The sequence below is a fragment of the Dermacentor andersoni genome, chromosome 5, assembly GCF_023375885.2.
Source record: "Dermacentor andersoni chromosome 5, qqDerAnde1_hic_scaffold, whole genome shotgun sequence".
NCBI lineage: Eukaryota > Metazoa > Arthropoda > Arachnida > Ixodida > Ixodidae > Dermacentor > Dermacentor andersoni.
In genome coordinates this window covers 145,011,150-145,035,249 of record NC_092818.1, presented here as the reverse complement: position 1 = coordinate 145,035,249, position 24,100 = coordinate 145,011,150, and the positions used below count along the sequence as shown (strand labels likewise).

Here is a 24,100-nt window from a genome sequence, read left to right as displayed (position 1 = left end):
ATATGCATATCTGCATTCTGCAGCATGGTAATACAGTACGGACTCAGCAGTTTGTCGAAGATCCTGTGCTCAGAAGAAAGAAAGAAAGGAAGAAAGAAAAACAATGTAAATTTTATCTACTTAATTTTCATTTCCACTGGGCGTCTACCCTTGCAGTACATTATAAACTGAAGAAAGATAAATAGACGAACAAACAAATAGATTACTGGAATCGACGTCACGGAAATACCTTTCCGTTTTAAATAAATCTGCAGCACTAAGAGTGTGAAAATTCTGTCACATAATGCATGTATGCATCTACTAATATAATATAGTAGCCTGTGGTGCCAGCTAACGCGGGCCAAGCTGTTTAAAAAAAAGGGGCAACGGTGTTTTGCTAGCAGTTACCTTGCGCATACTATATTTTTGTATTATCATTGATTAGCCAACTGGTAAAAATTAATTGCCTAAATTTATAGTTATTTAACTAATTATATAAGCCCGAATGTCAAATTGCGCATCGCATTACACTCGCGGACAACTTTCTGTGGCTATGAAGGAAAAGCTACGGAGGCAAAGCGCGCAAAAGTGAGAGCGCTTCTGAAAAGAGTCCCACGTTTTAATCCGTAGGCTAAGACAAAACATAAACGCCTTATTAGCAACAGTTAAATATGACCGAACACACCACTTAGTGTAAAGGTTTACTTATTTTGCGGCTTTTCCCTTCCGCGTTTGGGGAAACACGAAACCGTGGCACGTGGAAGCTGCGTCGATTCAGCGTCTGTTCCGAGCAACCAAAAGCACTGTCAAATGCTGCCGGACTACTTGGCGCGGTAACACATGTGCAGCAGCCAAGCGCCCGTGCCTTCCCCTTCATAGCCACAAAAAGTTGTCCGCGAGTATAGAAAACATCATACTCAATAGTTTCCAGCTCGCTACATCTCCCCCAGTTATTATTTTTTTTTTCCGCTTTCGAAAGTTGCGGCTTAAAACTTGAAAAAGAATGCGCAGTGACAGGAACTGACAACCAATTTTTTAAGTACCCGTATTCCCTCCACCTTTTCTTTTTCTTTCTTTTGTGCATCGGAAAGGTTAGAGGTCAGAGTACAGTCATACATTGGTAGTGCGAAAAACGCCGCGTGAAATTTTCTATCAGAATTTTGTTTGTAGCTGTTCTGGTTTTGTTGCAACGCAACAGTATAACATTGCTTTTTTTTTCTTTGCATGTTTCAAGCTTGCACATCAAATTTTAACCAGTTCTTTCTTGCGTATTTGATATGCCCATAATAGATCTGGTAAAGGTTGGTATATTGAAGCACTTGTTTATGAACTCTCGCTGTCAAGAAAACAGAATGTAATTTGATCGTGCGCTTGATGAAAAACGTTGGAACGATCGAGGTGACACAAACGATGTTCCGAGCTCGTTGACGTCTACCCAGTTGTCACACTCCAAAACGTGCAACAAATTATAATTGTTGCCTAAGTAGCATCATGCCTGCAATTTCACTTTGATTTTATTTTTCGGCATGAACGGACTGCCACGCCCCCCCCCCCCCCCCCCCCGCCTTTTTTTTCTTCTTTTTACCCCCGACATTCTTGGGTCATTTCTGCGCGCACATATAATAACAAATTATAATTGCAAGATATGGGGCTCAATAAAACTCTCGAGGGTGTTCGTCTCACTTACGCCATTATACCTCAGGGAATGAAGAAATTAACTGAGCTAAAGACCTTTTTGAGGAGCTGCGAACGTTGTTTTCCTTTTTCTACTGCCCACCTTCTTCTAGGGCCTTCCTTCTCCTTCGTCCCATTCCCTGCAGAGTAACATGTAGGCGAAAATACGCTAACACTCTGCATTTTCAATAAAGAGCTTTCTGTCTCTCATAATTTATCGATTCTGTGCTTCGCTGCTATGGCATTGTGTTTAAAATTTCGCGCTAGCGAAACCGAAACTAGTTCAGAGGGCGCCCGCGGCGCGAAAGCGGCAGAGGAAAGGGTACCCGTATGCGCTTTCCACTGGGCTTCTCGTAGTGGAATTTGATTTTACTTTTATTTTTCTTGCTCTGGTCGGCGTTGTGCGTGTGTGTTTGTATATGTGCGTGTAGGTGGTTTTGCGCGGTGGCCCGTACCGTCCGTCAAAAAACAGTAGCGCACACTGAAAAGGAATGGCTCTGGCGTGTTGTTTGCATGACCGGCGTGATTTCCGCGCCGTAATGAACCTGCTCTAACGGTCCCATTACAATAGGTGCTGAGCACATACACCCTGCGATCGGCGTGCTGCGTTGGTCGCGGCGCTCGTTGAGGGACAGCGCTGCTATGGTTGCGCTTAGCACCTGTTTGTTTAACTTCGGCGGCTGTCAGCGTAAGCGGCTCTTTGATTTCTTTTTGGAACGACCCAGCGGCAGCATGACACGGGCGCTATGATACGCCTGCGGTTCGGGACTACCATCTTACAAGTTCGAAGATCGGCGGCCTGCATCGGTGCCGCCTGTGTCCTCGTGTGCTTCGGAGCCGTCTACGTCTACTTCAGCAGGCTCCTACCGAGCTCCACTGGCCTGGCAGGATGGCCTCCAGGCAAGGTACGGACGATCGTCTTTTACCTTTTAGTAATAGTCGACGCTGCTACAGCACGTCGGACCTACTGGCCTAGAAAGTGGAATGCACCCGTCTCGGATCGCACGTACTGATTCACCTTTGATCCCGGTCTTCCGACCGCGAGCACCGCTTGCGTGCCGCATATGCACAGAATTCGCGTATGATAGCGTAGTGTTCGATCGACCGTTCATGCTTTTAAAGTGGCTCACGTATGTCGGCTAGATTTGTTCCTCTTTAATTTCACGAAACGAGACACGTAGGGTTTGTGTTGATGCCCAGCGAGCGTTACGTCTGGTCTGATTTCGAGTATTGTACGTCCAGCTTTTCTAAAAGCGAGTAACGTTCCTGACTGAAAAGAAAGAGAAAGGCGGTGTTGTAGAGGATTATGCGAAGCAGTTTTATTTTTTCCTGTGGGGTCAGGTAGGCCGCACTGCTTGCTGCATTGAAATCCTTGCTAGCACTCTGAAGTAAACCCCAAGTGCTCAACAATTTCCGTTAGCATTGTTGTTCTCTTAGTGCCATATATTCATTTTGTTGCGGCGCCTCTGTCGTTAGATGCGCACAGTTAATTATCCAATGGTCATTGACCACACGTCACCATAATTAATTTAAAGATCTCGCCTCTGGCTTGATGGCTCCATCTACACCATTCTACTTCTGTGTTTGTTTGACCCTGAGTCGCTTATTATTGTTGAAGAGCAAAGAAAATAAATAAGTAAATAATAAAGCATCAATACAAGCAAGCTTTCCCACCCATCAATTTACTGCACAGGTGTTTAAACAACTAGGTAGGCTGCCCTTTAATGCCTAACTTTAATACCTAAAATATTACACTTGATTGTACGAAGGCAAACTTGCGTGCAAGTTTTTGTCAGTGCGTTTCACTGCTCTCAGATCCCTTCAGTGCCACTAACCTAGCTGTATGGCAAGGACTCATCTTCACATAAAATTTTATTGTGCTTTAGCAGCACTTCAAATATTATATGACACCAATGAAGCTTTGCTGCGAATATATATGTTCGCTTATAAGCAAGGTCCAATAATAATAACAAGGCCTAATTGTCACTATTATTAAGCATTGTTTATTGTGTTAATACACCTTGAATGTTGTCTTACATGCAATTTGTTGTCCACAGTTCAGACATATATAATTAGCACTAGAAGGACATAGGATAAGAAGGCCACGGCGGCCGCATTTCGATGGGGGTGAAACGCGAAAACACCCGTGTACTTAGATTTAGGTACACGTTAAAGAACCCCAGGTGGTCGAAATTTCCGGAGTCCTCCACTACGGCATGTCTCATAATCAGAAAGTGGTTTTGGCACGTAAAACCCTGTAATTTAATTTTTTTTAGGATAAGAACAAGTAGCACACAGGACATGTTGCTGCATCTCACCACAAAAGAGTCTTCAAAAGAGGAAAAAAAGGCGATGTTGCTCTTTGCATCTAGATTCTGCACCTCCCATAAATTCTATATTCCAGCACGGTAAAGATCCAGTTGACGTCTAGTGTCATGTCCTGTGTGTTTCTCAGTGCCATTTTAGTGTAGTTAAATATGCCTGGATTGTTGAATGTGCACTAACTTGCCCAACTGACATCTCTAATTCAAATTTGTAGAACTGCAGGAGTGCTTTAGAATGGTCAGTCAAAGATGTGACAACAGTGCACTCTTTTTTTTACTTAAGTTTTGGTATACGTGGCAAAAATCCCAGTAACACAATGCCCCATTGAACCAGTCTTTAAAATGACTTGGCTGTTGTGTCTTTAGAAACTAATTTTCTCTAAGCATCATTGTCAGATCTGTGCAAACTGGGCCATCTCCTTACTTTTGTTCATGTGTGGTAATGGTAAAGCTATTCTCTTTGCCTTGATGCTTGGATAAATGCCTCATATTGTGCATTGGTGTCTTATTTTCATACTCCAGTCAGCAGCCTGCTATATGTCTCACAGCATTCAAAATGCCTTGTTCATGATAAAGTGCATCTGTGAGTTTCATTGCCATTTCTGCACAGTGCTGCCGAGACATAATGAATACGTCTTCCAGGCTCTAACTTACAGCGGTGTTTTCATTAGTTGGTTCTTGTTTGCATTGAACAGGTGAGAGTTAAGGTCACTAATAGTGGGGACTCTGCAAGTAGTGACCTACCCTTTTATTTTGGCGAACTTAAAAGAAGAGTCAGTGATTACCACTGCTTTGCTTTTGCTTAAGAGCTGCAACAAGATTGTGTTTTTTGGCCCACATCGTTTAATAAAACACTGAGCATCATTTTTTTGCATGGTTTATCTATACTTAGTTACCAACAGATAGCAAAACAAATCCATCTCAGCAGCAGCTTGTTTCTTCAATAGTGACATGCATATGACTATGTTTTCCTTCTAGTTTTTTTTTTTTCTTCCGGACAAAGCAGGAAAGCAAAATAGCAAGTGTTTTATTGGACAATGCGAGCCAGAAGTTTGACCTTCTTGCTTAATTTGTACACAATTGAACCCAAATGTAACAAGTGTGGGTAAAGAAAACTATTCTCTATACTGAACACACGAAACTTACTTACTGACACTCATGTAAAATAATTCCCTCATAACAAATTGGACATTGGACATCAAACTAGAGACGTCCGCTGCCATTGCCATGAAGTTGCTTGCGTGCCAAGAACTCAATATTCAGGGGAGTTATTATTATTATTTGTTTTTTCAGAGAAGATTTAAATACTTTCTTGATGTGCTAGCAATGCTCAACCATGCCTGGTTTGATGTTTCATTAGGCATTATACGTGACTGTTTCTACCATGCTAGCCTCTACCTCAAAAGCACTGAAACATTGATCGCTGCCCCAGCACAGAATGCTGACTGCATTGCCGCACTCCGGGAGGAACTTGGTCATCTTTCCAATGCAGTGCCTAAAGGATTTGCCTTGGGATTAGGGAAAAGAGTAGGCCTAAGCAACCTTATGCACCGAGAATGTTGTATTTGTAGATGCTTAGGAAGAATTCAAGGCACAGGCACACATTGCTGCCTGCTATGCATAGTTTCATTTTCAGTAGATTCCTGTCTTGCTTCTTTTCACTGCTGAAGATAACCAATACGTATATAGCAAACATTTCAAAAGAGTCCATTTCAGTTCATTATAGGTGAGTTTGTGTATATTGAATAACTTGATATAGCAAATTATTTATAGGACATAGGCCTGTTCATTATAACTGAGTCTCACTGTATGTGCAAAGCAGCCATAAATGCAAAATGTTCTCTTAAAGTTGTTGAAATAAGAAGTAGGTCAGTAAGGCAGACGAGGCTGCGTCATGTTGGCTGTGCAATTTTATTGTGTGCACTTCAGCCTGTCAACAAAAAGGGCTTTGTGTTTCTTTGTTGAATTTGCCACTGGGTTCAATTAGGCATCTAGGTTGTATGCTAGCGTATAGAATGGTGATAGCCACACTGCGGATCATTAATGAGTCTTCATGTGACTCGTGACTTTTGGCTGTTAGTTGTTCTACAATGCCAGTTCCATTAAAGTGACAGAATAATAGGAGCAGGTTATGCAGCTTGACACATGTGTAGCAAGACATTTAGATGCACCACCTTATGCGAGCTTTGCTAATGGTTATAGCCTGGCTTTTCGAACCCAGAGTCCCTATTCTACTCCTGCGTCTACAGTAGATACACATCATCTACCTCGGGCATGCCGAGTGAGAAAGACTGTCTATGGCTTGCTACGGGTTGTTGAGAAGTGACCAATGTGATTATGAGTGATGGCTAATGGACCATGCAATTCATTAGTTGTTCTTGCTGTGTCTGCATGGAATGACCGGGACCTTCTTCTTTCGATATAGTTTCATTTTGTTGTACCATGTGGCAACTAATGCAAAAGAAGAAAAAATGAAAACAAAGTTAAATTCTTTTGTGATAGCGAAAAACCAGTAAATTTGCGTGTAGCCAGATTTCCTATGTGATGTATGAATGAGTTTATGAGCAGTAATATGGTGTCAACACATTGTAAATGCCTTAAGCACATTGTGAAGTGCTCATGTAAAATGTTTGCAGACTCATGTTTACATATTTAAATGCAAAGATGTTCCCCTTGGCTATCACCGTTACATCTTATTCACTGTCTGGACACTGTAAAATTCCTCTATGGGGCCAGATTTTGCCTTGTTGGCATTTTGAGTTAAGCAGAGGCAGCATAGCCACTGTGCTGTTAGTGAATCAGAGCTGACAAGATTGCAAATTTGACATGGCAAAATTTTAATTTTGAGAATTAGCACCCTAAATTTATGCCTTGATAAAAGCTGTGATATTAAAATGAAGCTTTATTTGCCTTGACTTTCAACGAAGCTTTGCCTAACGTGAATTTCATCAAGTGCATTGTATCTTTTCGGCCTGTAACAGTTCTGTTTTGTCAAAACTTCAGGTGGACATGGCCGCCCTGGAGCAGAGGCTTCAGCGGCTGGAGAAGGAGCTTCGCAGCAACCATGTAATGCTGACCCAAATCCGCGACACAGTCCGCAATTTCCTCACTGGTGGCCCTGGTCCGGGCTGGAAGGGCATCCCCAAGGCACCACCAGCACTGCAGAATGTATCGCGGACAGCCATTGCGCTCTCACCAGCCGACTGCGCCTTTTGCAGCTCCCCTCCTGCCAGTATCGACTACAATGTGAGTCTTGCCAAGTGTCTAAAACACTTGAAAGCTTCAGTGCACTGTTCTTACAGCCGTTCTCCACTATTATTCCCAGTTAAAGGCCAGCTACAACGAAATTTAACTCTGGCTAAATTGGTTATACGGGTGCTGTCTATACTAGTGAAGCAATCTTAACAAAGCTGCAGTCCTAGTAATTGTATAATTTTCTTGTTAATAGCCCTGAAACAGCACCTAAGCTGATGATACATGAACCTGGTGGTGAGCGGATATAACGCAAGTCCCAGTATGTCGCCTCTGAGATTTTTCAGCAGCCTATTGGCAGCTGTGGACAACTCCTAATCTTGGAGCTCCTGCCAAGAGGTTTCGCATTTTCAGTCATGCGTCACTTCCAGCGAACGGTAATGACAGCATTTTCTTTTAAAGGTTCGGTATCGAAAACGTCTGTTTTTGCAAGTTTTTCATGACACATCTACTCATATTTGAAACGTAACATTTTGCACGGAGGTTGCTCTATACCTGCTTTATCTGAGATTAAAATTTTTATGCAATCCGAAATTTAATTGCAGTTAGCTTTTAAGCTGTACTTATGCAGCCGATGTCACTGTTTCAAAGTCTGCAGATGGGCATCACATCACTCAGCTGCACCACATATTGCATTGCAAGCAGATAGTCTGCATTGCTGTTTTGCATTCGCTGTTGCTGAGATATGCCACATTCTTTCACAGACACAATCGGTGATTTGGTCCTTTGTTTCCTTTGTATGTATCCAGCTTTATCAATACAATAAACTTCAACTTATAGTTTCTTCGGTCTTCTCAGCTCTTTGGCTATAATATCATTCATGCTCAAGGGTGTTTTGTCAGGTTTCTGTCGGTCAGTCTTATTTTGGTACTATTTCCACACTTATTGCATTCTTAACAGTGCATTTGTACGAGGTCTGTCCCAACAAATTATGCAGCGATCAAGCAAAAATATGCGAGAGAGTGTAGCGTCACCACTCTCTCTACTTCAAAGTGCTTGGTTGACCTCTACTACAAGCCGGACTGCTGTATGACAAGGCAGAATATTATGCATGTACTTCTTGTGCAAGCCATCTTTAGTCTTTGTAGAAATGGAAATCGACAAACAGGTGAAACAAAGGATCAGTGTCAAATATCTCTTGAAATTGGCCAAGAATGGTAAAGAAATCCATCAAATGCTGAATAAGGCCTATAGAAAGGATGCCCTAAACTTAAGGAAAAACTGTGTTTAAGCGGGTGCTGTCTTTTTGAAAAGCCCATGAGGACCCCAAGGACGATGAAAGATCGGGACGTCCCTCCACCTCTTACAAAGATGAAAACATTGATTGTGTTTGTTTTCTTGTGTTAAGTAATTGCCGAATGACTGTTATAATGATATCAGAAGCACTTGGTTTAAAAAAGGTTATGTTCACCAAATTCTGACTGAAGATTTGGAAATTAAAAGAAGTTTTTTTTTACCAAGATGAGGCCCAAACTGCTGACTCCTTAGCAAAAGTTGAAATTAAAAGAATGTTTTATTGGTTGAAAAACTTCAGATGACATTAATGAGTTCTTGCAAAGAGTTGCCACCATCAACAAAACTTGGATTTATAAATCCGACATTGAGTGAAGGCACAGAGCAAGGAGTGGAAAAAGAAAAATGAGCCAAGGGCCATAAAGAAGCATGGAAGAACAAAGCGAAAATCAGTCATGTTGATAGTGTTTTTTACTGTCTTGAAATTGTGCTCCATAAGTTTGTGCCTGAAGTCAAACTGTCAATGCAGCTTTCCATTTGGAGGTCCTGAAGTGGTTGAAAGATTGTGTGTGCCACATCTGACCAAATTTGTCTAGAGAGGGTCACTGCATTCTGCATCACGATAATGCCCCTGCACACTCAGTATTGATAGTGCATGACTTTTTTGCACGCAGTTCCATCACTTTGCTGAAACACCCTTCCTGCTTGCTGTTTTTAACCCCTTGCGGCTTTGTTTGTTTGTTTGTTTGTTTGTTTGTTTGTTTGTTTGTTTGTTTGTTTGTTTGTTTGTTTGTTTGTCAAATACAAGCTTATGCTCCGGGGTTGGCATTTCGGGGATGTGATGTCAATGCAAAAGGAAATGACATTGCTGCTGAAGCGCTACAACAGTTGTTACCCTTCAAGACCTGCATTTTGAGGTTCTGCCACATTCTCCTTGCTTACAATATATCACACCAAGTGGTTATTGCACGTTTAGACTGCTCAAGGATGTGCTGGAGAAGAAATGTTTTTCAGATGATGAAGTATGCTGAGTGGTGCATAACTAGTTACACAGCCAAACAAATTTTTGTTGTTTTCCGCAGGAATTCAGGCACTGTTGCAAACCTGTATTGAGTGTGGGAGAGATTATGTAGGAAAATGGTGTTGAATATTTCTCATTCACTCAATTAATTATCTTAAAAATAATTTAATGTTTTTTGTTGACTGACCCTCATACCTTGATGGATGCATCTAGGAAGGCAGAGTGGCTAAGCAATTTTATTTTATAGCATAATGGATGATGAGATAGCATTGTGCAGCACTCCACACAGATGATTGCATGGAGTTGGAGCACAAATCCACTATGTATGACTTTTTTAAGCCATTCACATATGCACACATCTGAGGTTCTTTACTTGAACATTTATTTTACCTGGCTGTGCACCATGTGCTGTGCATTATGAATACGTGTCCAAGCAAACCATCATGTACGTATTTGGTTGTCTTTTGCTTTCCCACCAGGTGTATGACCTATATGAGAAGATAGCATTCGACAACCCAGATGGTGGGGTGTGGAAACAAGGTTGGAAACTTGAGTATGAGGAGTCAATGTGGACAAAAGACCGGAAACTCAGGGTGTTTGTAGTCCCTCATTCCCACAATGATCCAGGTACGAAGCTAAAGCTTGTAATGGTGATATCTATTTACTAGAGGGCAGATCCAGAGTTTATTTTTGAGGTTCACGTACGTCAGAAAAACCTTTAGTGCAGGTGCTTCTCTGTGTCCTGATCGTTCATACATCACTAAACAGTGGTTGGAGTTATTTGTGTCAATAATTATTCATCAACTGTTATTGTGCTTGCAAAAATTTGTCATTTGCAGTGCACTAAATGGTTTGTTCCTGTGAAACGCCTGTTAAAGGCTCAAGTTTATTAGTTAGACGTTTAAGGCGGTTGTCATTTGGTGAACTTATGACAACAAATTAGCTCCAAGGTCAATAGTACAAGAGGTTTAGGGGGAGGGGGGTCATTTGAGGGCATCTTTGTCATGAGCTATGTACCTCCAATGTTTCCTGTGTTGGTTGCACTGCCGAATAGGTGGCTTCAAAGGAAGGTAACACCAGATAAGGTCTGGTAATTCTCAGAAACACTGTAAGCTCCTGTATCGGACACATTAGTACATGCTGCATCTCAATTTTCTGTTAGCCAAACAGGTGCTAAGAGGTGTCACTTGTTGCTGTGCAATTTTAATACTCCACTTGCGGAGCATATAAAGTAATTTTCAGCAGTTTACAAGGCATTCACTTCTCTCAGGTTCAATGGACAATCTGGAATTGAACACTGTGCTGTCGTAGTCACACTTACATCTGCTTTCACTTGATATTTAGTTGTTTTGTGGCACCCATGCTCCATAAGCATTCACAGTCAACTCCAGATGAACATCTGCATGCAGTATATGCTGTTTGTGTTGAAAGTTTAAAGGCCACACAGTGTGTGACATTAAATTATGGTGCAAATGAAACTACGAGACAGAAAAGAGCATCTGTAATGCTCTTTCCCTTTTGGTCACTTATTCATATGGTTCCGCATCGTCTGCACCATAATAAATATGAACCAACTAGCCCAGCAACAGGTAGTGTGACATGTGACAGCAACTACATCTATAACACACAGCGGGTCATCAGTAGCAGTGCTGGCAAACCAGAAGTCTTTCTTGATTTCTATACATTTCCTTCACCATATTGAGCATTCAGGCAAAGTGGTAGAAGCATAGCTGGGTTGGTGTGGCAATTATTTATTGATGACTATAGTTTGTCTGTCATTCTTATAGGCTGGCTTAAGACATTCGATAAGTATTACCTGGACCAAACACGGCACATATTGGATAATATGGCTGCTAAGCTCGGTGTGGACAGACGGCGGCGTTTCATCTGGGCCGAGACTTCCTACCTCTCTCACTGGTTTGACCAACAAAGTGAGGACGTCAAGTCCAAAGTGCGGAGGTAAGCATGGTGCTCTGAATGGCTAGATATGCACTATTCTTTTATGGTCTAGTCTGCAAAAACTCGTCTCTCTTTTGTGTTCTTGCTTCTAAAATAACAGATGATGTTCCACATAGGCCCTTGAACGCCTTTTATTTTTTTTCCTTATGCAAGAGTACAACCATCTCAGGTATTACGTATATGAGTGCTTTCATCTTGGAGGGCAGATTTAGTCAGAAATATTACAGGGACTTCCAAATTTATCACGCTGCAGGACAACAGCAATTGTCTGTATGCTGTGCCAGCATCATTCACTTGAATCACTCCATCTGGTTCTCTGCTGTCCCTTACTGCACTTCCCTTCACTTATTATTTGTTGTGTTCAGTGTTACTCAAATAAACTGTTGGTCTACCAAGCCAATGCCATGCCATAACTAAAAATATTTTAAAAAGTTGTTCGCAGATTCTTGTCGATGCACTGGAAATTGCACTACTAATGAAAAGTCTAGTTTGAGTGATGCATTGAAAAAGAAATATGGCGATATATTGTCAAATACTTGCCTTTCTTTTGCAGTCTAATGTTCAGTGTTCCATGACCGGGGTTGTTGGAGAAGTATGGGAGAGGCCTTTGCCCTGCAGTGGGCGTAACCAGGCTGATGATGATGATGATGATTCAGTGTTCACCACCATGAGAGCTTGTTTGCATATTATGTGCACAGTTGTTCCAGCTGCCTGACATGACAACTGCATAATATTGTTGTCTTGACACTATATTTGTGTTGTAGCTGGTGCTGGCATTTGGCTCATGTGTGTGCAATACATTTTTGCAGTTATGTGCAGTCTGGTCAACTGGAGATCGTTACGGGTGGCTGGGTGATGAACGACGAAGCCAATACACACGTGTTTGCAATGTTGGAACAGATGGTCGAGGGACACCAATGGGTGGAGCGAAACCTAGGTAAAGTACCAAGCAGGGAAGATGTAATGTGCACAGTCATGGACACTCCATATTTGAAACTGTGTGAGACACGGAAATGCCTTCATAAGGCAACTGCTGAAGCAACATGAATTAAATTTGTTGCAATTCTGAGCAAAAGTGGTGACTGTCAAGAGCAGATATTTGTTGGGGACTCGCAAAAGCTTTAGAAGAAGTGACAAATTATCGCGTTTGAAAAAGTTTGGAGCATCAGGTTCACAAACCTGTGACTCCACGGCAGAAGGAAGCATCATACTTCTGCAAGCTGCATCTCAAAATAACTTGCATTGTACATGAAAAGGTTACTTTTGTTCATGTGAGTTGAGTAATGCAGCACATATTCTTCCACTTTGATTATCTCGTTAATAGTCATGCCTTATTTATACTTTAGCTGATATGTACAAGCACCTCCAATTTCTTCATGCTACTTTTTTCTAGTTGATGTATTCTTTAATAGTATTTGTAATAGTGCATCACTGTCTTAACTCCATAAAGACAAAACACTATTCAACGTAAAGTAAAATTAGAAAAGCTTGCTCTCTTTCATTTCTGGCCATTGTGTACATTAATACAAAAAAAAGAACTAATGAAATAATATTTGAGTAAGATTACTTGATCGTTTTTTGAAAATTCGTTCCAGCATATCAAATACACTACTATGAACTTTGCATTAAGTATCCCGCACTGCAATCGGAATTTTGACATGTCAAACTCAATGTGGCAAATTATTATATATTGGGTCTTTTGGGGTTAAATATTCCAATCAATTTTGTGACTGGGAGTTCTGTTATGTTGCTCTCATTGATGTACTTTCTTATAAGTATAATCCAGACCATAGAACTTACTTGGTAAAGCCTTTGTCAAAAGTATGTGGGTTATGCCTTCACTGTATACATTGTTTGGCTATGTGATGTGGTTTCAGTGGTAGCACTCCTGACACTCCAGACCACTCCATGGTTGGAATGAGAATTCTTTTCTTTCCCCAGGCCATTGTAACTTATAGCGTGCCGCAGAAACTCCCTTAAATAGCCTGGAAATGACCTGGCGATTTCAGGCAACATAGCCCGTATACTTTTCACAAAAATTGTACATATATAGGTGTGCATTTAGCCTTTATTCTTCTGTTCCCACCCCCATGTGATGTGAGAGATGGTCTGTAGTTCAAGAAAATAAGGCCAAGAAAGTGACCCTTCTCTAATTGTTGACGAAGCCTCTTGTTCGCGGGCAGGAACTTTTACACGCACTAGGTGTGTACTGGGCAGACATACTAGATGCACTGCATCATATGAACTAGTTGCATCTTGGTACACTAGGTGTTACACACTGAGTCCATTTGGATGTTACACACAGAGAGAGAAACATTATTTAATAGGTGCTGGAGTGGTGTTACACTGACTAGATGCACTAGACGTTATATAATGGCTTCACAGTGCTTTTATTTTGTCTTGTTCGAAACGCAGGGGTGCGGCCAAGAAATGGTTGGGCCATTGATCCTTTTGGCCTTTCTTCTACAATGCCATACCTTCTCAAGCGAATGGGTTTCACCAACATGGTGGTGCAGAGAGTCCACTACTCGGTGAAAAAATATCTGGCTCGGCAAAGAGCGCTTGAGTTTATCTGGCGTCAGCCTTGGGGTGTGTATCTTTTCCGTCATAATCATTACATGAAGAAGGCTTACTTCTATTTAGTGTGCCTATTGCATTGAGTAATGAGTCGTAATGAGCAGCATTTCTTGATGACTAATGCTGCAGAAGCTTTTTTTTTTCCTCAGTAGGTTTATTCTGAGAATTCCTTTAGCATGTTAACTATTCAGTTTAGCATCCTATGGGCACATTTTGTTCCCTAGGTATCGTTGGTGATAGCCAAAATGTAAAGCAGGATGGTACAGGCTTCAGGAATTGAGGCTTGCGTGATGTTCTACTAGTTTGATCCAAGTGCTGCGAAAATAATCTCTCTCTCGAAAAGACATTTGCAACCGGAATTTGTTCATCCAAACATCTTGTTTGTGTGCACTGGAAAGCTGCAAATTGTGTGAGCCATGGTTCAGGTACTGCTGCTGTGTGCTATATAAGCTGTGCTGAACAAGACGGTAGTTCTCGGGAAGGTGGAGGCTTGACATTATATTATGAGCAGTGGCCCAACAAGGAATGTCACCGTAGCCAATTTTTCGACAAATCCTCTTGACGTAGACAAGTTCCCTTGCTGAAATGTTGGCTCCAGCAACATTCCTTGTTGGACCTCTAATCATCTGTGTAAGCTGTTCTGGTCATTCGAGCTTTTTTTTTTTAATTGTTTGGTGGCTAATGCTGTGCCAGAGTAAAAAAAACAACACACTGTTCTGAGTTTGTTTGCGAGGCAATTATTTTGCAGCACTAAGCCTGCTTATGCCAGTGCAATCTAATGTTGTTGCATGTAATGCTCCTTTACAGCTTTGTCGATGTGGCCAGTAAAGGCATTACCTAAGCTGTACGAAAATGCATCAAGCAGCCTCCTACCTCTTCTTTGTTATCAAAACTGAAGATAATTTTTAACTATGTCATTGTGCAAACTTAATAGCTGATGGTCAGCTGTCCATCATTTCAATAATGGTACATATAGTTTGCTTCAGAGCTATAATCACCTTTTATGGGTAATCGGGCATACACTATTGCATTCTTGTTGTGTCTTGCTCATATGTACCCGCCCCTTCTAATTTACTTTGGGTCCTGAGGCTAGCAATGTAACTAAATGGAACTCGGGTAAATTTGTCACAACAGCTGGCCTTATTTGCCCTCGCCCGCTCCCTTTCATTCATTTGCTCTAAGTCTCAAATAAGTGTCGAACAGCTACCCTGTTGTGATAGTCCTCTTGCTATACGTTGGCTACAGATCAGAACAAGACAACCGACATCCTGTGCCACATGATGCCATTCTACAGCTACGATGTGCCACACACGTGTGGACCTGACCCCAAGATCTGCTGCCAGTTCGACTTCAAACGGCTTCCGGGCAATAAGATCAACTGTCCCTGGAAAGTGCCCCCTGTGTCCATCACTGACCAAAATGTAGCTGATCGGTAAACTTCCTACTTATTCTCTCACCCTCCCGGTTTGTGCTTCCTATGTTTTCACCCTGTCTGTGGGCCTCCTTTTGACAGGAACATAACTTCAATTTAGGAGGTGAAACCCGCAGGGAATTATTTTAGTGACTAAAATTCACAGTTTCCTGTAGATTTCTTGAAGACCTTCGGAAACATTTAAAGGGACACTAAAGTAAAATATTAAACCTATTTAGATTGATAGGTTAATTAGCCTAAAAGTATATAATCACTTTCTGTGCGCCAATATGTGACTTTGTTGCATAGATAATTGCCATCAAAGGTCCCACTGCTGCTTCTCTCTTTGAATTGCGCTGCAATCCTCACGTGACATCTCTCTCTGCCGCCCTCTGTGAAACGCCCACTGCTGACATCGGATGACAGGGACCATAGTCCAAAATAGGTCACGCCACTCTGGTTCTCCATTTTCGTTATTTTCTCACTTACAAAAGCTCTGTTCTCACTGCAAATGACTAATTCACAGAAACCTAATCTCTTAATCCAGCTCGACTTAATATCTTGCTTTAGTGTCTCTTTAAGCCAGAAATTTCTTGTGGAATTTGTGCCTTAAATTTATAGCTCTGGCTTTTTCATGGTTGTGGAGGACTAGGCTGGATTCATTTAAATAATATTGCGGCTCTGTTTCTTGATAATGGTGTGATGGCATTATCCTTCATTAAATGTTATCAGCAACTTCACAAGGTAATGAGCAGGATGCTCAAAGCTTCTCAAAATGAACTACAATATGTCCGCTATATGTTGCAATTTATTGGTGTTGAATCATTTCAACACATATTTGACAAATAGCTACTATATTCATAACTGCTCGAAGATCTTAACTACAACACACTATTTAGATACATTTACTCAATGTAAGGCTTTAGACAATATCTTGTCAAAGTCACGGTGTGAACAAAGGGATTTTGGGGATTTATTTCGAAGCCCTCTCAGTAATTGCCACATTGTTTGACCCTAAATTCTCCCAGATGAAATTTACTCCTCCGTTTCTAAAAAAAATGGCCTTTGATGAAAACTTGTCATTCAGAATTCTTATTGTGCAATAACAAATTGCTGTTGGTATTTCCTCTGTTGTTTGCAAGAGTTCAGACTTTGGCTTAATAAAGTATATTGTATGCATATGTGGCTGGGTGCATAAAAAAATGAAAGCATTGCATTTCAGTATTAAAAATTCGTGCATTATCATATGAAAAGATGCTAATTCTAAACGTAGTTAAAATATGTTCTCCAGCTTTGACAAAAATTGGTTTTATTGAAAATATTTAAAGCTTTAATGAGGGTAGAATGCATGAATGCTCATGTGCTCAGATTTATGTGTGTTTTTAATAAAAGTCTTCGAGTGCTCAAAGTTACTCCTGAGTTCACCAGTGCAGGGTGTCTGCACTTTGGGACTTACAGCTTCATTAACTTGAGCGCTTTTGAGCACCCTCAAGGTGACAAGTTGCTGCTGTGTGTTTCATTTGTAAGTCTCCTTCGGGAGGTGTGAATTTAATGATGAAACAAGATTGAAACTAGCGGCACTATTTCTGACTAGTCTTGCTGCCACAGCTGTGAAGGACAGTCATTTCATTTATGCTGGCTTTCCCACAGAGCGATGCTCCTCCTGGACCAGTACCGCAAGAAGTCGCTACTCTTCCGCACGCACGTCGTGCTGGTGCCGCTCGGAGATGACTTCAGATTCGATAAATCTTCAGAATGGGACAACCAGTTCAACAACTACCAGAAGCTTTTTGACTACATCAATGCCAATGAACGTCTACATGCTGAGGTATCAGCCAATTGCTTCTCTAGCAACCAAGTGTTGGAATGGGTGTTGGATAACAGCGAAATTTGAAAGAATGCTTGATACTACACAGAGTTAGTGAAACAGAAAGTGATAAGGCATGGCCTTGAGAGGTGAAGAAATGGCAGTATGGATTAGACATTGAAAGTGAATCGGATGTTCTAGTTGATATGAGGGAGTCAAAGTGCGGCAGAATAACAAAGTCAAAGTGCGGTCGCATAGTGTGAGCAGCAGAATAACAGTGGTCAATTATAGTAAATAAAATAGGGGCCAAAGGAAACATAATGCTGTTTAGGTTGGCAGGGTAATATAGTAGTGAGATTAGAAAATTTGCATCTACAAAATGGATCTGATTGATATAGTACAGCAGCATGTAATCAAAGATTTCAGGGAGAGGCCTATCTCCACGTCACCGTTCGACATAGATTTGGACTCGTGATTGAGCGGTAGTGTTACACTATCTATTTCTTTGGTTTCCCTTAGTGATTGAGTACTCAAGTTTAGGGTCATCTGAAATGTTGTTGCATGCTGAGTGTGACACGAATGTTTGAATGAATCATCTGTGTTAGACTTAGGTTACGAACAGAAATTGTCATTTATAAGTAATTTCAATTTTTCACGTCCTACTTTCACTGTCCTTCCTTTCTTTCCACTGGTGCAAAGTCCACACTCTTTCTTACTGCCTTATGCAAGATTTCTGCAGTTTTAACTGCTTTTCAAGGTGATTGCTTGTCAGGGATGCTGTCTTACATAGTGTTTGAATTAATGTACAAATTAATTAATGCACTGTGTAGAATAAAATAAAACATAATACTTATCATAAATAGCCTATTCCTTGGCCATCCTCCCTGTGTAATTGCACTGTTTCTTCGCGGTATTAACAGGTACAGTTTGGCACCCTTGAAGACTACTTTGTAGCACTTCGTGCTGAGAGCACAGTGGACAGCAGCAACATGCCGATAGGTTTTCCATCATTGAGCGGAGATTTCTTCACGTATGCTGACCGTGATGACAACTACTGGAGTGGATACTACACGTCTCGACCATTTTACAAGAACATGGACCGAACCGTAGAGGCGCACCTTAGGTGAGCTACTCAACTTTTCCTGTAATTTTGTGCAAATTCATATGAGTTCAAGCAACAGCAGCTTAGGTCAAATTGTATGTACAGAACTTCACTTACTGCCGTAGGTTGTGCCGGGTTGCTTGCGTAAAGCCTTGAATGTTTTCATCTAAAGTTTATGTGTACAGAATATACTAGCAGATTACTTTCCTTTTTCAAGGTTATACAGAAAAACGTAAACGCAGTAGACTTCTATCAATTGAGCTTCAGTTACTTCGATTCTTCAGTTAATTTGTTCCCAACCGAAGGTCCCAGCGCCTGTGCATCTCTATGGGTCGAAACTTTTGTTATTTTTATCCTAAAATTGGCCTTTGCCGCATAATTCGAACTTGACCAGTCAGCACACACGCAGCTGACCCCCATGGTGACTCCAGTAGTGACCCCTTTAGTGGCAGCATCTGTCTCGGTGGACCTTAGGGGACAGTGAATGTGCTAAACACGTCATCCCCTGTCGAAAACACCTATTTCGGCCTGGCCTGCCCTAGGAAGATTTTCAAGCAGCAACCACAGCTCACAATGTCCAATTACGGTATTTACCCAATTGCGTGCCTTTTCTTAAAAAAAAGAAGAAAAAAAGAAATTGCGTTGAAGATTGCCTGTGCAGTGCAATCAGATACAAAACTAAAGCTGCCTTCGGGGCATTTGTATGGTTTACCACACAACACCAATGCACTGCGGTGAAGCAGAGTTTAGGAACCTAGTCACCATGGGGCAACACATATTAAAGTCGACTCGTTACAGCAGACCATGGTGTTTGCACATTGCGCATGATCGATACGGCGTTGATTCTCTTTGCTTGGCAAACTGGTTGTAAACCATCCTCGAGGTTGTGCTTCATTTCGTGTGCGCAGCATGCACGTTTTCAAAATGTTAATTTGAATTTGTGAGTGATCTTTGCCTTAAATGCTCTGTATAGGAGCTTGCTCTCTTCTCTTTTTTCTGGAATAATAATTTGAATATTAAAATTTTTTTTTCACAATGTACTTGATTGTGCACTGTTAAACTTTATTGTAATATTGATGTTCTTGCTTGAAAGACTGCTTAACCCACAATTATTGCTTTAATGCTACTCTGGCGGATGTACTTCGGTATTTCCATGTCGATTCTTTTTTGTTGTTGTTGTTCTCTTTTTCTTTTCAAACATGATTGATTTCAAACATATGCTCTACACTGAGAGTGGCAGTATTTAAAATAAGATAATAAATAATCCAGCAAAAAATGTCTGTTTTATCTCAAGTACATAATATCCAAAATGCCTCATTTCCGAAACATTGCTCACGATGTGTAACAACGTTATTGCAAAGAGTGAGTGGCAAACGTCCAAAGTAAAAAAAAAAAAGATAGAAGAAGTTGCACTTTCGCTCGAAAGGCGAAGCATTAATTGCAATAGCAAATTAGTAGACAGCTATGCGAAGTAAGGATAGTAGTTTTAGCGTCCATATAAAGGTGTAAACATTAGCTTATACCAACTAAATTAACAAGCACCGTGTCACGTGCACACAGGTAAACATGAACACATCTTGCTTGATGACCGCGGGAAATTGCTGTCAAAACGGTGAGGAAGTGCGGCAGCAACACTGAGCGAATTGACCTTTGTGCTGTGTCTCGCCTCAATGCGAACCAAACGTCGAAAGCTCAGCCCATACGAAGCTACCGGCACTGGGCACACTTTGTCCACATCGCAGATCGCTTTCAAGATACGGCGCCCACGCAGCCAGCCGTTAACAGCAGCCACCAGAGTAAACACCTCTCCCTCGCCTCGCCTCGCGCAAACAATGGCGCGCTTCCACTCCGCTTTCCTTCCTTCCTCGCCCACACGATATTGAGCCGCGATCGTCAGTTGACCCTCGCAAGTCAGTTGCCAACCCTTGTCGACACAGCAAAAGTCCGTTTTATACGCCTGATTTTGACAAAAATTGCCGCTAATTTCGTCTGCTGTAGCCGATAGTTTGTTGTAGTATGGTTGCACTTCGTTGCAGTAATAAAATTGGTAGAGCAAACTAAGGTTGAAATATTGTCCGTTATATCCAAAACTGTTGTATGCGAGTCCGTTGTAACGAGCATGGACTGTAGACCCTTGCCCATTCTTCTTGCTGAAAGAAACTTGATGTACACTATATTTCTACTATATTTCTACTTTCTTTAGGAGGTTTAATGTAATTTCTATGTTAGTTTTCTGCTTTGGACACCTAGAAAGTGGGCACGCTTGATTCGGGGGCATGTAAGGCTCAAGCAAATACTGCCAAATTAATCTGCGGTGTGTTCTAAGATTTTTTCTCAATCTTGTTTCATTAGATTAATTTCATAGGTCCTGTCAGGTTTGAGTTAATAGGAGTTGACTGAATAAATTATAAATGACATTAGCTTAAAATTATGACTGAATTAGATTTTTATATACTAGAAAAAATGAAGTAAGGAAAGACAAATGAACAAGTAAATTGTACACACACATTGCTTGCGCATGTTACGAAGTCAACATGCTACAAGTCAACATGCTTGGACCTAATTTGCATTGGAATGTGTTGTCAGGCTAGTTTATTCTTGCTGAATGTCATCGTCTAAGATGGCAAGCAGCAGTCATGTGCATGCTTGGGATTTCGGTGCACTCCATTTTTTCTTTTTTTTTTTCCACAGGGGCGCCGAGATCATGTTCTCCCTTGTATGGGCACGCATGGGTTACATTTCCAATGACTACATGCCGCTGGTAAACAGCATGATGAATGGCCTAGTCACTGCACGCCAGAACCTAGGCCTCTTCCAGCACCATGATGGCATCACTGGCACCGCCAAGAACCCTGTTGTTGTCGACTATGGAGTCAGGTGAGGCTGTTGTTGTACAGGCAATCAGTCAGCCACTTGCTATCTTACTCGTTCTTGCAGTTACAAAATTCGTGGAACGTTTTTGTATAAAATCAGTTTATTAATCAAAGCACTTAGTAAGTAATGCCAGCAATTTATGTCCAATGATTTTATCGGTCTTTTCATTAAGTGAGGACTTTGTGAGGTGTGTTTAGAGTGACAAGGAAAGATAATTGTTCTGAACAACCGCATCAAAGAAACAATAAAGGCCATGAACATTGCAGCAACAACTTAGAGGAAAGACTGAAATGGTTAGGTAATGATGACACGGAAGCTATGTTGGCAAAAAGGCAATGGCAATTGACCATGGGCTCAGCCTAAGCAGAACTGTTCAAACAGCATTGAGGAAGATTCCAGCTCAAAGAAAATATGGGAGTGGTTATTGACTGGTGATAATGGAAGAAACTCGCCAGAAATGGTGAGCCCATTGAGAAAGTGACACAGCTGACTGAGTAGGGAACATATTTTCATAGTTAAATCTTCAGAAGATTATGGACGGCAGAAAGCGTCTAGGTATTTGTTCCTTTTCATGATTTTTAACTGCAAATATATATATGTATATATAGACCATGTATAACTTAGTCTGTAGGCAGCATAAGGCCTTCTAGAGTCTATAGGCTAAGCATCCGTGCAACTTTATTTCTACAGTAAGCTACCATTAATTCTGCTCCAGTTAATTTGATTCTTCAGTTAATTCTATCCTGGATGAACGTCCTCTCCAGCACTCATGCATTTTTATGTTCCCAAACTTTGGTTATTTCGATCCTAAAATTGGCCTTTGCTGGATAATTTAACTTGACCACTCAGCACAAACATGCCTGACCCCTATGGTGACACCGATAGCGAGCCCTTTAGCGGCAGCGGCTGTCTTGGCAAAGCTTATGGAACAGTGAAATTGTTTAACACACTTCATTGCTCGTTAAAAAAAAAATGCCTATTTTCAGCCCACCCTAGGAAGATTTACAAGCAATAACCACAGCTCACAATGTTTGATTATAGTATTTACCCTTTGATACTGCACACCTTTTATAAAAAAGAAAATTGGGCCGTAAATTGATGCGCAATGCAATCGGTCACAAAACAAAAACTGCCTTTGCAACTTTCACATGCTTTGCCGCATAACAATGACGTATTGCGATGAAACATTTAAAAAAAGACACCTGTGACGAAGCTGACTTTAGGAAACCAGATCCCATTGTGCAACAACTTTTTTGCTAAAAAATTGTGTGTGCATTAGATTCCTGCTTTGTTTAGAAGCTTTAATGTAATTTGTAATAATATATATTATATATGATGTATTTATATTATCTATCTGTTATCTTCTTCTGTTCATGCATCCATGTAATTTCCTTCTTAGGTTATTCAAGTCTCTGCAGCACCTGAGAGAGATTATCACCAAGGGTGCATTGTATATGCTTTTTAATGCGCCTTCTCAAGGTGGCATTGAAGATGACCTCTTTGTTCTCCAGATGGTAAGCCAGCCAAGTGTTATGTCCCTGTGCATTGTGCATTTCAAGGGCGTTGTGTAGGCCGAGCATGACGGTAGAGGTTCGATCCCTGGCCACGGTGGCCGCATTCCGATAGGGGTGAAGTGCAGTAACATTCACACACTTAGATTTAGGTACGCATTAGAGGGACACAAAAGAAAAGTTATTTGAGCTGTATTAGCAAATTATTCTTTTACAACACCAAAAAAACCACTCTTGGTGTGACAGCAGGTGTCGTAAGTCCAAAAAAAATGCAGAAATGAAAGACGGGGGTGCAAGGCCACCTTCTAGTTCCCACACAGGCTCGTCGCGATGTCATGGAGTTTAGCCTAGTTCAATTTTTATCACTAATGATATACTGCATTGTATCCTAAAAGAGCCAGGAAGTGAAATTGGCAGGTTTCAAGAACATTTACTGAGCCACAATGGCTTAAATACGACGAGTTGCTTCAAAATTTGCGATGTCACACTGATACACCAGCTCTGGGGTTTAAGCACGAAATTTAAAAAATGCAATTTTGATATTCTTTTTCTTTTATTTATTTATTTATTTATTTATTTATTTATTTATTATCATACCTTCAGGGCCTCAGGGCTGTTGGTAATAGACTCCTTATTGCAAAATTTACAAGAATAGAGCTTTAAAAACATCTCTCTCAGTCTAAAGTGATTTAGTGTTTCTCTTTAGTGTGCCATCTTTAGAAGTCCGAGTGATTGAACTTAATTCAGATCCGGCCACTATAGCACGAAAATAATGGACATGTAAGAAAGACAAACAGCAAGGAAAGAAAGAAACAGAAAGAAGAAAGTACCAAGGAATTTCCCATTCACCAAATGCATACAGTGTCTGTGTATCCTAACTGGTAGTTATTATTGTTGTCCCCATTTTGTACTGGACCTCTCCCTACCATATCGCCTTTGGTGATTACCATATTTTCACATGCACATATAATGTGTCCCAGTGTATTATGCACACCTTCAGTTACCATCCTAGGATCCTAGGAGAAAGGGGACAGAATCTGTGCACTGCATTCCACACAACCTTCAAATCTTTAAAGAAGCAGCATGGCCAATTATGTATTTCCATGCAAAGCAAACCTCAAGAGGCAATCTTGCCTTTAGGTGCATCTTTACAGCATGCGAATTTGTTTTGGGTTTTGGTGCGGCTTTGCAGCAATGCACATTTTACCTTCAGCTTCGGCTTCACGAAAACACGTCATGATTGCCATGAAGCAATGCCTTTAGGCACTGTTTGCCTATGGTTAGTACCCTCACTTTGTACCATGTTCTCAGTGCAGATTATATAAATAGGCAAAAATACAGTATAATAACGTGCATTGAACTTGTTAAGTTATACT

The 24,100-nt window shown here is 41.1% G+C and overlaps 1 protein-coding gene across 4 annotated transcripts in view; it reads left to right on the top strand.

Annotated features, from left to right (window-relative positions):
- The window catches only part of alpha-Man-IIa (alpha-mannosidase 2), an 89,841-nt gene that overhangs the window by 37,334 nt on the left and 28,407 nt on the right, over window positions 1–24,100 (top strand). For 3 of the 4 annotated variants that reach the window (XM_050178841.3, XM_072288419.1, XM_050178840.3), the window contains 11 exons: window positions 2,379–2,558; window positions 6,981–7,223; window positions 9,963–10,110; window positions 11,271–11,442; window positions 12,252–12,379; window positions 13,858–14,031; window positions 15,265–15,451; window positions 17,081–17,258; window positions 18,158–18,360; window positions 21,031–21,216; window positions 22,613–22,727. In XM_050178841.3, coding sequence (XP_050034798.1) covers window positions 2,400–2,558; window positions 6,981–7,223; window positions 9,963–10,110; window positions 11,271–11,442; window positions 12,252–12,379; window positions 13,858–14,031; window positions 15,265–15,451; window positions 17,081–17,258; window positions 18,158–18,360; window positions 21,031–21,216; window positions 22,613–22,727 — 1,893 coding nt within the window. In that variant the 5' untranslated portion in view covers window positions 2,379–2,399. Of the gene's footprint in view, window positions 1–2,028; window positions 2,559–6,980; window positions 7,224–9,962; window positions 10,111–11,270; window positions 11,443–12,251; window positions 12,380–13,857; window positions 14,032–15,264; window positions 15,452–17,080; window positions 17,259–18,157; window positions 18,361–21,030; window positions 21,217–22,612; window positions 22,728–24,100 lie in introns of those variants that run through there. The other variant, XM_055071110.2, reaches the window with a different exon arrangement.